Below are 13,357 nucleotides of genomic sequence, written 5' to 3' on the forward strand. Positions count from 1 at the left end.
TTCGATGCTATTATTGATGTTTAGGTTAGGGGGTACTTCTATTACTTCATGTCTGATTAGTGTATCTATTAAAAAAATTGCTAGTCCACCCCCTTTCTGCCCCATGGGTCTGTTTTTAAAAATTCCGTGGGCATAGCCTTGTAGTTTGGGCAGGCGTTTGTGTTCTTGTGTTATGAGGGTTTCCTGTAGGCAGATTACATCTGGTTTTACGGCTGTATTATTCAGCTTGTTCTGCAGTTCTGATAGGTTTTTAAAGATTCCTCTGCAGTTCCATTGCCAGATGGTGATTTTATTATTTTTTGTACTATTCATTTTTGACGTCTTTATCTGTTAGTCTTGTGGTCCAATCAGCTAGTATGGTGAAAATGGTTTTGAGGGTTCTCATTATGCTACTGAGATCTTGCATTAGGGTTCCTGTTGTTAGGTTCATTACTTCCTGTATTAATTCTGTGTTGGGGTGTGTGTTAGGTTTAGGGATGTTTGGGGTGACAGTTTTGTTTGTATCTGGAGTGTTATCAGGGTGGTCGTGGTTTGTTGCAATGTGGGTTGTAGTTTTTGGTTCTTTTGTTTCCTGATTCGAGGGTATGTTTTGTGGTGCAATGTTTTCCCTTCTGATTCTGCGTGGAGAGTTTTGGTGCTCATTGATTGTTTCAGAGGTAGATTTTGGTTTGTTGGGGTTGTTTTTACAAATAATGTTTTTGGCAGAATTTTAGGTGAGGTGTTTTCGTTCATTAAGTCCACTATTTGTTTCTCTTTTATTGCAAATCTGCATTCTGCCGATCTAGGATAATGGTTTTCTTTACAGTTAGCACATTTTATAATAGTTTAAATGTTCGTCAGTTTTTTTTTTTTTCATTAGTTGAAAGACGAATGCTAATCATTCTTCCACCTATATGCCTATTTGGAACAACTTAACTTTGTTGCTATACAACTGTACCATAAGGTGTACATCCTTTGACCTGGGCAACTATTTGATTATCAGTATCATCATTATCGTAATAATCATCGTCATCGTCATTGCTGTCATTTTGTTTTACTCCAATGGGACAGCAGAGTGATTGAAATAGATTAGTGTAACGTTTTTTTATATCTTTTTTCGAGTGCACAAATAACAATAAAACACATGTAAAGTTCTGCTTTATTTGTAAAAACAAAAAACGATCATTTATTTGATATGAAAGTACAGTCAGAGATAGATGACAACATAGACAATAAGTGGATCTTTTGCTCTTTTGAAATATGCTTTTGTCATTTTCATCTTGGGTTCTACAATATATCATCAAATTACATCTCATACTTAGGAATATACTTTCTTATCCTAGGCAACCGGACGATTTTATAGTCAGATTTGCTACAGATCTTTTTATCTCCAAAGCATAATTATTTTTTATATTTATTTTATTTTGTTCAGTCGTCTACTAGTAAATATTGCATACATTTATCAGTGACATTTCGATCGCTTATAAATATGTGTGCGTGTGTGTATGTGTGTGTGTGAATACTTCTTACCACGCTAGAATGACGAATGTGCGGTCATAGACGGACTAGACATGTCTCATTCTTAAATGCTCCTCCCCCCCCCTTCTAATTTGATATGGTTTTGTATCAGAAATGTAAATCAATGTTTGTTTTGTTTGTGGATGGGTATGCCTGATAATGTTTGTTCTCTCTCTCTCTCTTTCTCTCTCTCATTTCTTCTAAATGTGCACATGCACTTTTATTTATGTTTGGCAAGATATGACTAAGGAATATGGTTGACTTAAGCAAGTTGAACCGCCAGAATTAACAAGATACTGACTGTAGTTGATCTCTTACTTGATAATGATATTGTGGTATTTTATGGTTCTAGATATACATTTTAAGTTTATTAGAAAAACAACAGAAAAACTTGAAATACTTTTCAAGCCGGTTGAGATATTTCTCATAATCGTTTGCATGGTGCAGTCGTAGTATATTTCTCAGATAATAGTGGACTACACTACCAATGTAACAAAATTTAAATGTAAGCAGTGGGACACAAACTGGTATGAGCACACAAAATATGAGCGTTTAAGAAATTTGTTTAATCAAAGAAGAACGCTATGAAATGAACAATGCAAGTAGTTCATGCAGAAGTACAGTTACCAAACGTCAAAGAACACCGACAGGTTGAATTGTTAATCTAGTTTATTAAAATGTGCATAATCCATCTATATGAATGTTGAATGTTTTCTAAATTGTCCCATACACGTGCTTATGACGTTTTAAAGAATACCTTCAAACATAAGATTTATTTCCCCACTTGAAGCCTTAATATGATGTGTGATGATCAAATCATGCATGCTAGTAATTATTATCGATGTCGTTCAAGCTGTACTCTTTAAAAATGCATGTGTAGTGGCCAGGTTCGCCGCAGAGCTGCATGCTGCCATATCTATGACGCTGGATGTGACGACAGCATCCGCTGGCACACTCATAGCTGGTGTCACAACGTTCTCCTGGAACAGAAATCTTAAATTCATGAATTATTCACAGGAAACTATATTTTTTTAAAAAAAATATGCATCATATAGTTCTGTGTTTAACTGCATTTCCCATCTAAGTGTTCAGTGCACATATTTTAAAACTTTTGAAAAGGGCATGAATTAAGCATGTACTTCTGCTTTTTTAATTTTTTGCACAAATAACTTTTCAAGATTTTTTTCAGAAAGGTTTAGGTGTATGTTGTCCTGAATACGCCATTGCAGCGATCGGTTTTCCGTTACTGTTTTTTGCAGCTGTGAGTAGAAATTTTGTTAGGCCTAAAATTACTACTCACATATTTTTTCTTTGCTGTTGGACAGCTTAATTTCACAATGAATCCCATTATTTTCATCATAAACACGTTCACCAAAACTCTGTACTAGCAATTAAAACTGAAACACTTTTTGGGTTACACCGCAACTTCCCACCCCAAACTTTAATATGTGTAATTGGCATAGGTGAATGGCGAGGTAAGTAAACATCCTGTGCATATTTTAATTTTCGTGACTTCATATTTTTCCCGAAAGATAATCGGTTACTTTAATGCTAAGAAATGCTTAGTATTATTAATGCCAGCTTCATGGAGCCACGACTTATGTATTATAAGAACTGTATCTAATTAATGAACATCTACACAAAATGAATTTATGTTTCTACTGTATAATCTGGTTTGTTTTTGACGGTAAGATTAGCATGTATAATGATTACAAACTGTGCTGAACATCATCCCTGTGCATTGTTAGTCTTCGAAGTAAATGGGGAGTTAAACTGAGTCAGACTAAAATTTGAAGGGACACAAGGAATTTAAAAAACCAAAGTTTATTAAATGCATGTCCCTCTTGCGAATTATCGAATCCACTCTGCTCTCATACAGTTCAAAGTGTGTAAGAAAATAAGAAGACCTGATATGATTATATATGATTATATTCACTCACGCATCGATTTCATGTAAATTAAAATGAAACTTGCATTAAATCAGATTTTAAAGATATTAAATAAAAACATAGAAGAAAAAAGTGAACAATGTGCACATAATGTAAACAGCATGCAAAGGCATATAACAATAAAAGCAATATTTGCATAATATTTCAACTATATATATATATATATATATATATATATATATATATATATATATATATATATATATATATATATATATGTGTGTGTGTGTGTGTGTGTGTGTGTGTGTGTGTGTGTGCAGAGTTACAATTATGATTAATGTGGGAAAATATACAGCAAAGTTTTGCTATTTGAAGTTCGATTTTTTGTATTTATTAATGACGCCTCCTCATTGATAAAACAAAACGTATACTAGAAAGTCAACATTCTTGAAATATATCAAGATCTGATCATCCTGAAACAGAGAGAAAAGGAGCAGAAGAAGAAATATGAAATAGATCAAAATATGGAAATGCAGGCTTAAATAACATACATCAGATATATTTCCATTAATGGGAAAAAATTAGTTCCCGAAATGATGTCACCCCTGTCGCGAGAAAAATCATATCGCCACTTGCGATATCAATTTATTTCAATATGTCATTATAAAATATTTATAAAACAAAACTCAATATGACCGATATTCTTCATTTAAAAAGTCAGTTAAATTTTTCCATAATTCTGTATAAATTCATATCCCTGAAATAGATGCAATACAAAATCTTCATTCATAATATTTTTTAAAAATCACGCAGTAAAGAAGGTACTATTTTTTTTAAAAAGAACTGTATTACTTGATACTATTTTTTGTGTCTGTATTGAGATTGTCTAAGTTTATGTTGCGTCTTCTATAATCTAATTCATGATTATCAAAAAGCTTCGTTTTTGTATAAACTCCTAAGCCTACTTCACTTTCATTGTTTTTCTTTCTTTCTCATAAATGTAACTGCCAGACTTGCTTTATACTTTTAAAACCATTTTTTTCTTCAGATATTCAACTCCACTGAATTTTTTATATATTCTTTTATCATAGTAATCCAACATCTTGGAACTGAAGTTAGAAGAACAATGTATTTTTTTCATAATGAGATGCATTTGTTATGAAGGATTAATGAGTTATTTAAAAGTATTTAAAAATAAAATAAATCTGTTTATAATTTTTTATGCCCGTTTTCCAAAGTCCAGTTTCTGTGTTTAACTGCATTCCAGTTTCCTTATTTAAAAAATGCATAATCCAGCCACCTTTCAAGGAATACATGAAAGTGTCGTTGTCAATACCCCCCCCCCCCTTCACCCACAGATGGTAAAGTCACATTTTAACAGATATGTCGACATTTTTCCTTTCCATAAATATTTTGGAATTATGATTTGTTTTTTAAGAGTTTCCGTTTTGCGGTTGTGTAAAGTAGTTAATGACAATATCAAGTTTAGCATAGTGAAGCTTTTTAAACCGTTGTTCTCATTGAGATACTTAAATTCCTTACGTAGCATTTTTCCAAATAGGAAAATAATTTGTTTCATTTAGGATACAAATTAGATTTACTGGTTTTTTGCTGATCTGATTTTTAATAAAGTTTGGTTAGGAGCTTATTCCAAAATTGTTTTATTCAGAAGTAATGGATTTGTCGTATTTTAATGACAGTCCTGAAATAGTGTCGTAATCATCAAGAGGGCGTTTGTAGTTCATGGAAACTTGCTATCAACTATCAAATAAAACGGCAGCATTATTGGCAAAATACTATTTTTATTTCATGTTCTGTGCTTTGATAACCTATTACTGATTCTTTCGTGCAAGGCACATAAGAAAAATGTTATATTCAAAGTACAGATAGATATGGGGATAAAAGACATCCTTGTCAAACATTCTGTTTAGTGCAGACAATTTAGATAGATATCCATTGTTTGATACTCTACTTTTATCGAAACTTAATTTGTATAATTCTGTACCAAAATTGATTAAACTTTAAACATACTTGAGTGATCTAAACTGTCAAAAGCATTGCAAAAGTCTGCAAAATACTAGTGTGTATGTGATTATTTTGCATCCTCAGTGACATCAAGTAATATTCTTGTATTTTCTGCAATAGAGCCATCTTTTAGCAATTCAGTTTGGCTTTCATGACAACATTTTGGTAAAATGTGTTTTATTCTTGATGCTGTTGCTTTGCTTGATATCTTATCATCAGTGCTAAGTAAACTGAGTGTGTCTATTTTGATAGATTTTAATATTATAATTCGTAATAATGTAAAAGCTTATTCTACAAAACAAGCTTTGCACGTGGCCTAAAGATTTTGTACGATTCGCATCAGACCATGGAATTTTATTATTCTGCATGTTCTTTTTAATGCTTTTGTACATTCATCTTTCCTTAATGGTGCCTCACATGTTATGTTTTCTTTATAAGCTTTTTCCATAATTTAACGAAAACAACACATTCCACAGTATATATTTTACTTTATGAACATCTTCGAACGAATCCTTTTGGTTAAGCGGTATTACACTTTGATCTTTAATTTCAGTGCTGTCAACTATGGTTATTCGTAAAACTTTACATTCGAAAGTTTGTTTCTTCAAATTAGAAACTGATTTTGTATTTTCTTCTCCCCTTCAACTAAACTAACTTTAGATTTTAGTTTCATACCTGCGATTATTTTTATAGCACATCTCATTACGTTTTATGGGCGCTTGTGACCGATTTAGTTTTAATATCCAGTCGATTTGGTTTTTTTTTAAGTTGATTTGTTTGAGTACCTATTTCTGATTCCATGTTCTGACCTAATTCTCCACGTTTCTTCTTTTCCTTCGTTGCACATAAGATAGTTTTGTTTCTGATCGTATTTTTTTAAATTTTCCGCCTAATACTTAGTTATGCATCTTCGTTTAATTCTATCATCATATCAGTATTATCTCTAATTAGTTCCTTGGTATTTATTATTTCAAAGCAACGTTATTTAACCTGAAGTAACCTGGTCCTCTCTTACTGTCATACAATTCTGTATCTCCAAACACAGTGGAATGGTCAGAACAGTCTATGTATCTATGCATAATGTCTCACAAATAGTATTTAACGAACCAGTAAGTGACAAACGGTTGCCCATTCTACTGAAAACTTGAGGTCTTTCAAATGTTCCATTTGCTTATCAATTACTTGATTAGACCTACATTAAAATCACTGACAATCAATAATGACATGTTATGGTACATGTTCTTCAACTTTACGAAAGATAGCTTGCTAGGATGCACATTTATAAGCTTTACGTCCGCTTTTACTCTGGTGTGTAATATTCTAACTACTTTAATTTCAACCACATTTTGAATAATTCATGGAAATCTTGAATGAAATAATACCCCTACCCCCTAAGCTGCTGTAATGTCGCCACTATAATAAGCTTCCAACCCTCTTTCATTTCTCTAGAAAGTGTATGTTTCTTTTGCGTCTTTCTTGCAAACAGCACCTTACGTTTCTTTTATATCTCCTTGCCGTTTGACAGTAAGTGTTCAGGTCCGAATAATTATATGACTTTGTTGAATTGCTTTCCCTTACAATACTGCCATAACAAAACATGAAATGCATGACAAACATATAAGACAACGTAAAGAGGAAAATATTTATAAACAATTCGAAAGCTCCTAAAACCGAACATAAATGAACCAAAGAATAATATGCTAATTACAGATTCTTTTGTTGTTTGTATACTCCAGATATATGAGGGGATTTGAAAATGTAGCCTTCAGTAACAGTCAGCAATCATACATAATATTACTAGCTGACGTTGTACATCTTTTAGATATGTGATGACTTTACCAATGGTCAAACTCTTGATAATTACCACGTAGAATATACATCATCTATGAAAACCTGTATGATTTTCTATAGTCTGACTCTACATCCCCGTTTGTTTGTAGCCCCCTACGATTTCAAAAACGAGAACATTTAATGTGATAAAAGGTGCACAGAACCAAGTCAACTGAATCATTGATTTATAATTTCTAACTGACTGAGATCAGAATGGCAGTAATGGTGGCATCCAAGCACCATTTCATGCTTAACGGACTTTCCATACTAACACGGCACCATATTGCATACACTATAGGCTAGTTTACTTCCATCAGACAACGTAATGACGTAGTTCATCCTGTTCGGCAACTGCTGAATAATTGCGTAAATTACAAAAAGTTTAGAGGTTGGAATTATATCCCTCTGCATATATGAACATAGAAATTAAACTGCTTGTTAAATCCACATGAACAGCAAATTTGTAGTTATCAGTATTTTCCTTTGCTTGATTCGACATTGTAAATATCGGAAGCAGACGACTTATATAAGTACATATATAGTCGTTATGCACCCCTTTGCTAAAAATGGACTTGTCCAGAAACTGGAAATGGATCCGAGCATGTCCGTCTATTACACTGAAAACTTACGTTAAGCATGAAACGCGCACAAGATGACGGTGTTAGGGCCACTCTACTCAGAGTCAGGTTAGAAACTATAAATCAATGAATGAATTGACTAAGTTCCTTGCACTTTAAAGGTTTCCATTATTTAAATCGGTAGGGGGGTACAAACAAACGGATTTGTATTATCAGACTATAATTCATTTCTTCCTTGGTGTGATATTTATTAATCCGAAACTAAATTTTTACAGTTATGACGTGTGGAAAACATTTGCATAACTGGTCCTTACCTTCCTCTTTTTGACCAACAGCTCCTTTTGGGTATTTGTAAATATTCATGCAGATTCCTAGCGAACTACCTGGAATTAAAATAGATAAACTTTTCTAAGGTAAGTCTGATTTTAATATATATATATATATATATATATATATATATATATATATATATATATATATATATATATATATATATATATATATATATAGAAAGAGAGAGAGAGAGAGAGATTGCCACATGACTGCTGTCTCTTTGAGTTTAGTTATATGCCACACAATTTTTGTATCAGTGAATCCGTTTACCCACCCCTTTTGACGGAATGTTTTATCCCTCTTCCCCCACCCCCTTTCAGCGAATGAACTACTCCCAGCAAACTCGGTCTCCAGCATTGTATTTCTGTCTCCAGTCGCTTTAACATTTACCGTGTTGTTTTTGTTCTTCCAAACTATTAATTGCGTTATTCAGAATAACAATATTGCCGAAAAACTGCAGAAAGATATTCATAGTTCTTGGGTTTAATAGGTATTTCGTTTTAGTCCATAATGCAACTACCTGATGATTGCTACTGAAGAGAAAAAGGCCATTTTGATTCAACACTACTTTCATTTTAATCTTAGTTCTATTTTAATATCAGTAATATGTGTATTTCATTATCTTTTTATCTGAACGTGCTCTATCTTCTACTATTCATGGTCAGATAAAGATTTGTGGCATTTATCTATATTCAAAATTTTTACTCCAGATAATAATAATAATAATAATAATAATAATAATAATAATAATAATAATAATAATAATAAATATTATTATTATTATTATTATTATTTTTGTTGTTGTTGTTGTTGTTGTTATCATTATTATTATCTGTGTGGTGAGAAATTCCCATGGTCAGTAATTTTCTTTTCGTATCAGCTAATTTTCATTTCGTTGATGTTTATGTCTGATTTCAGATGTTAGCGGGCTATGTAGCGCCATCTAGCGTCTTAGGTTCACGTAACTTTTATTTGAGTGTATCTCTTCTCTCATCATTTCGCACTGTTCATCTGTCTGTCTCTCTCTCTCTCTCTCTCTCTCTCTCTCTCGGCCTTGAGCGAATAACGATACGCGACCACAACCTTATCAACGACACAGTCGGCAATCCAGAAGGACGACCGGGTCGATGACTCATCGACTCACTCGACGACATAGTCGACGACCCATTCTGCGACCCTGTCAGTGACCCAGTCGACGTCTCAGCTACCCAGTCCGCTACCCAGAAGGACGAACTAGTCGGCTACCAACGGACGACCCAGGAGGACGACTCAGCAAACGAGCCAGTCGGCAACAAGAAGCAAGGAATAAGACGGTATTCAGCCGGGACAGAGATCTACTAAACGCTGGAGCGTCAGTCCTCAGACAGATTCAGTGAAGTATCACCCCAAATACAATAATGTATATATCTAAGTTTCGAGAGTGTCTGCACGTTCTAGCGCCGTATATGAACGGATACCAAAACATCATTTTTGGTGATGTGGAGGTGGCCGTGGTAGTATGGGCGTTTGAACGTGCAGGCAGGCGATAGTTGTCTTATCTCGCATTCAGACGTCCTAGGTTCGATACCAAGCAGAAACCCAGTAACCCAGTCTGGAGTGAATTTTTGATATGCTTGTTTAGCGCTAGGGTGGGAATAGTTATAGTACTATTAGTGGTAATCAATGTCCCTATATTCGTCAACCATATGGATTTTAATATACATCCTCGTCCTCGTAATAATAATAATATATATATATATATATATATATATATATATATATATATATATATATATATATATATATATATAGTCTTAGGAGTAGTTCTCCTTAGGCCAGTGCTTGGAGTAATGCAACATTACTCCCTTACATAGATATAACCTAAGTAGAAAGACATATCCTAATGAACCAGAGAATGCGAGATCGGGGTAGTGTAGCCGAGGAAGTTTCCGCTTCATTATAATTAGTATTACTATTGTGGTTGTTGATCTTGTTCGGCTGTTATTCTCTTCTTTTTGTGGTTTTTAACTTGAGATTCAGTTACAATGTATTTGTTTGAATTAGATTTATTATTGCTGTACGGTGGAAATCAACAAATGATGTGTACTGCATTAACTAGTAATGCGGGTGAAGGTCTATACTAAGAGGATCACCCAGTCGCGGCGCCCAGAAAACATACAAAGTTAATACAACCACTTTTTCGCGGTACTTAGGAGACTAGACAGGTAAAGTACAATCTACGGCGTTTGATTAGATTCCTACGATCATCATTACCGTGTACGTCCTGTCATATTGGACGATTGGTACTCTTCATTCAGTAAGATTTCTTTAGATTTCCTATATCATATACATGTGTCGAATAGATGGATTTAGTTTGTGATTAATTGACAAAAGCAGTGGTTAGACTTTACTTACTGACTGTGTTCTCTTGATTCGGTTCCTTCTTGACTACACATATGCTCTTCTTACCACAACACTGGTCCGTCTTGAGGCACATGTAGCCGTCAGCCACGCACTGAAAGCATAACAAAGGATGAATGAATCGACACATACAAGGTTATTGTTATTGTTATTGTGGGGTTTAACGTCATTTTTCAGCACGCGATAGGCTATACATGGCGGCCAGTATTAATGGTGGAGGAAGAACCCAGGAAAACCCCGGGAAGAACCACCGACCCACGAGAAGCTACTGGCAAGCTTTCTCACATACCCACATTAGCCGAATCCTAGACTCGAACTCACGCAGACAGATGTGAGATGGCAGTGATCCGTAACGGAGAGCGCTTTAGACCACTCGGCCACTCGGGGCCCCCGACACATACAAGGTAAATACTTTATTGGCATTCTCAAATTGAATACTTAGATATTCAAGTTCACAATTAAAACAAACGAGGATGTCTTTTAATATTCAACATAAGATTTTGTTTGATATTATTAAAGAGTCAGACTTTCGAACAGAATCATTTAAAGCCTGTTTCTATTTTTATTTTCGAATAGTTAAACGATGACACTTTATTCAAAAGACCAATTCAAAGGATACCCTATTCCTCGGCATCGCTTTACACATATGTACAGCCTTGAAAAAAATATAAGTGTCTTTCTTCATGATGTTTAATCCGATCTTGCGTGGAAGAAGAGACTGCAGAAACACATATATATATATATATATATATATATAATATATATATATATATATATATATATATATATATATATATATATATATATATATATCACATACACTAAAAATAACATGACATTTAAAGTGTTGGCATAGATCAATTTGATATACCAATAATTTTGGTATATCACATTGTGGTCTGCCCATGACGCAATAATACGCATATACAAATATTCTCGCGAGCGTCTGCATTTGATTCTAGATCAATGATCAATTTCCACACATTAATCATTAGTGACATATGAAAATAACGATTAAATGAATTTAATATGGTACACATTTTCATCACAATCCTTTCTGCTTTCTGTTCCACCTACCCTCTCGTGTATAACGGACAAACTAGGTAGAAATGTGGAGTGAGGGAGAGAAGGAACTGGGGCTGGATTAAAACCTTGAATTAGAAATTACACCAGGTAACCTACAAGAATATGGTTCGTCGTACCGACATGTGTGCACTTTCCTTGGGATTTATTTTACAGTGTTTATCAATGATGCAAACCTGCAAACATTAATATGGTAAATTTCTCAGTTACGTGGTACACATATTGTGATGTATTTGTTTTGTTGTTGTTATTGCATCTTAAACATACTATAATGTTCTAAAAATCGATTATTATTAATTAAAAATGGAAATGTCCCAAAGGCCTCTCTCTCTCTCTCTCTCTCTCTCTCTCTCTCTCTCTCTCTCTCTCTGGACCATCGTAGCAAGATACGGTCTAAAATCTATGAAATGACGAGCGTAGAGGATTTTCGTTTGTGCCATCCCACGATGTCTATGGACGTATGAATGATGGTTACCGACCAAAGGATGAGAGAGAGAGAGAGAGAGAGAGAGTTTTAAAGTAAAATCTATCAGAAAGAGAATTTATGGTCGGTGGTACTGTTACTAAAACAGAATAATGACTTACATCAACTGTAAATATATTAAAATGTATTAAATTCATCATTTCGCTTAGTTTTTAGTCCACTTTAATTTCCATGCGCCGGTACGTGAATGGCTAAGCTTTCGTGTGAATGGCTTAGCTAACCATGTGTTTGAACTGCTCTACTTTTATCATTAAACACATATTTACTGTTTAAATCATACATGTTGTATTATATTGATTTAATCAATGTGAAGAAGAACAGAAAGTAAAAAAAAAACAAGTAACTTATCAAAATATGCAAACGTGATTGTGAATAGCCACAAAAGGCGTAAATGCACATTTTGCAGCGGACACACTCGGGGATGTGAGGAGTTCATTCGCTCGGTCAATACACAACTGCCTATAGTAAATCTTAACTCCGTTCAAAGGGCAAAGGTATGTGTTTATATGTGATATAAATAAAATATATGTACAGTATGTACGCTGTATCAATCATGTAGCGCTCGTAGTATAAATTTTTCATTATAAGGAAACTCGGCAAGCCTCGTTTCCTTTTAATGCAAAAATTGAAACATCTCGTGGTATATCATTAATACGGCGTACACACTATACATATATTCGACCACTCCGGTAGCCTAGTGGTTAGAGCGTCCGCCCCGGATGCGGGAGGTCGTGGGTTTGAACTCCGGCAGAGTCATACCAAAGACTTCTAAAAATGGTACTAACAACTGCCTCGCTAGGCGCTCTGCGTTAAGAGGTTAGTGTTAGGACTGGTCGGCCTGGTGTCAGGATAATGTGACTGGGTGGGACATCATGCTACATGACTGCAGCATGATGCCCCAGTGCTAGATATCACTTTAAACTGCCACACTGCAGATATCGTAGCGATATGACTGGAAAATTGTTAAAGCTACGTTTAAAAAAATCTAAACCACAAACCACAGACAGTTGTTTACATTGATTTTGCTGTATAACACAAGAAAAATCTTGCATTATGTGTTCGACTAAAAATTGTAAATTAATCTATTTAGGCGATATTTTTCTACAAAGGTGATACGAGGCATCGAAGTATCGACTACAAAACTATTAAAGCATCACACCAGTCTAAGTCAGTCTTCAGTTTGTTTGTTTTGAGTTTTTTTCCAACTCTTTCCTTAATCCATCTGTTGTTTCACCACC

General features: G+C 34.3%; 1 protein-coding gene across 1 annotated transcript in view; it reads right to left on the reverse strand.

Moving 5' to 3' along the window:
- Positions 1–1,126: 1,126 nt before the first annotated feature.
- The window catches only part of LOC149791622 (uncharacterized), a 63,588-nt gene continuing 51,357 nt past the window's right edge, over positions 1,127–13,357 (reverse strand). The window contains exons 2-4 of the mRNA XM_089969229.1: positions 10,547–10,646; positions 8,134–8,202; positions 1,127–2,477 (exon numbers count right to left, since the gene is read on the reverse strand). Coding sequence (XP_089825355.1) covers positions 2,323–2,477; positions 8,134–8,202; positions 10,547–10,646 — 324 coding nt within the window. The 3' untranslated portion in view covers positions 1,127–2,322. The remainder of the gene's footprint in view (positions 2,478–8,133; positions 8,203–10,546; positions 10,647–13,357) is intronic.

Source organism: Sinohyriopsis cumingii, chromosome 9 (assembly GCF_028554795.1).
Source record: "Sinohyriopsis cumingii isolate HCF-2022 chromosome 9, ASM2855479v2, whole genome shotgun sequence".
Classification (NCBI taxonomy): Eukaryota; Metazoa; Mollusca; class Bivalvia; order Unionida; family Unionidae; genus Sinohyriopsis; species Sinohyriopsis cumingii.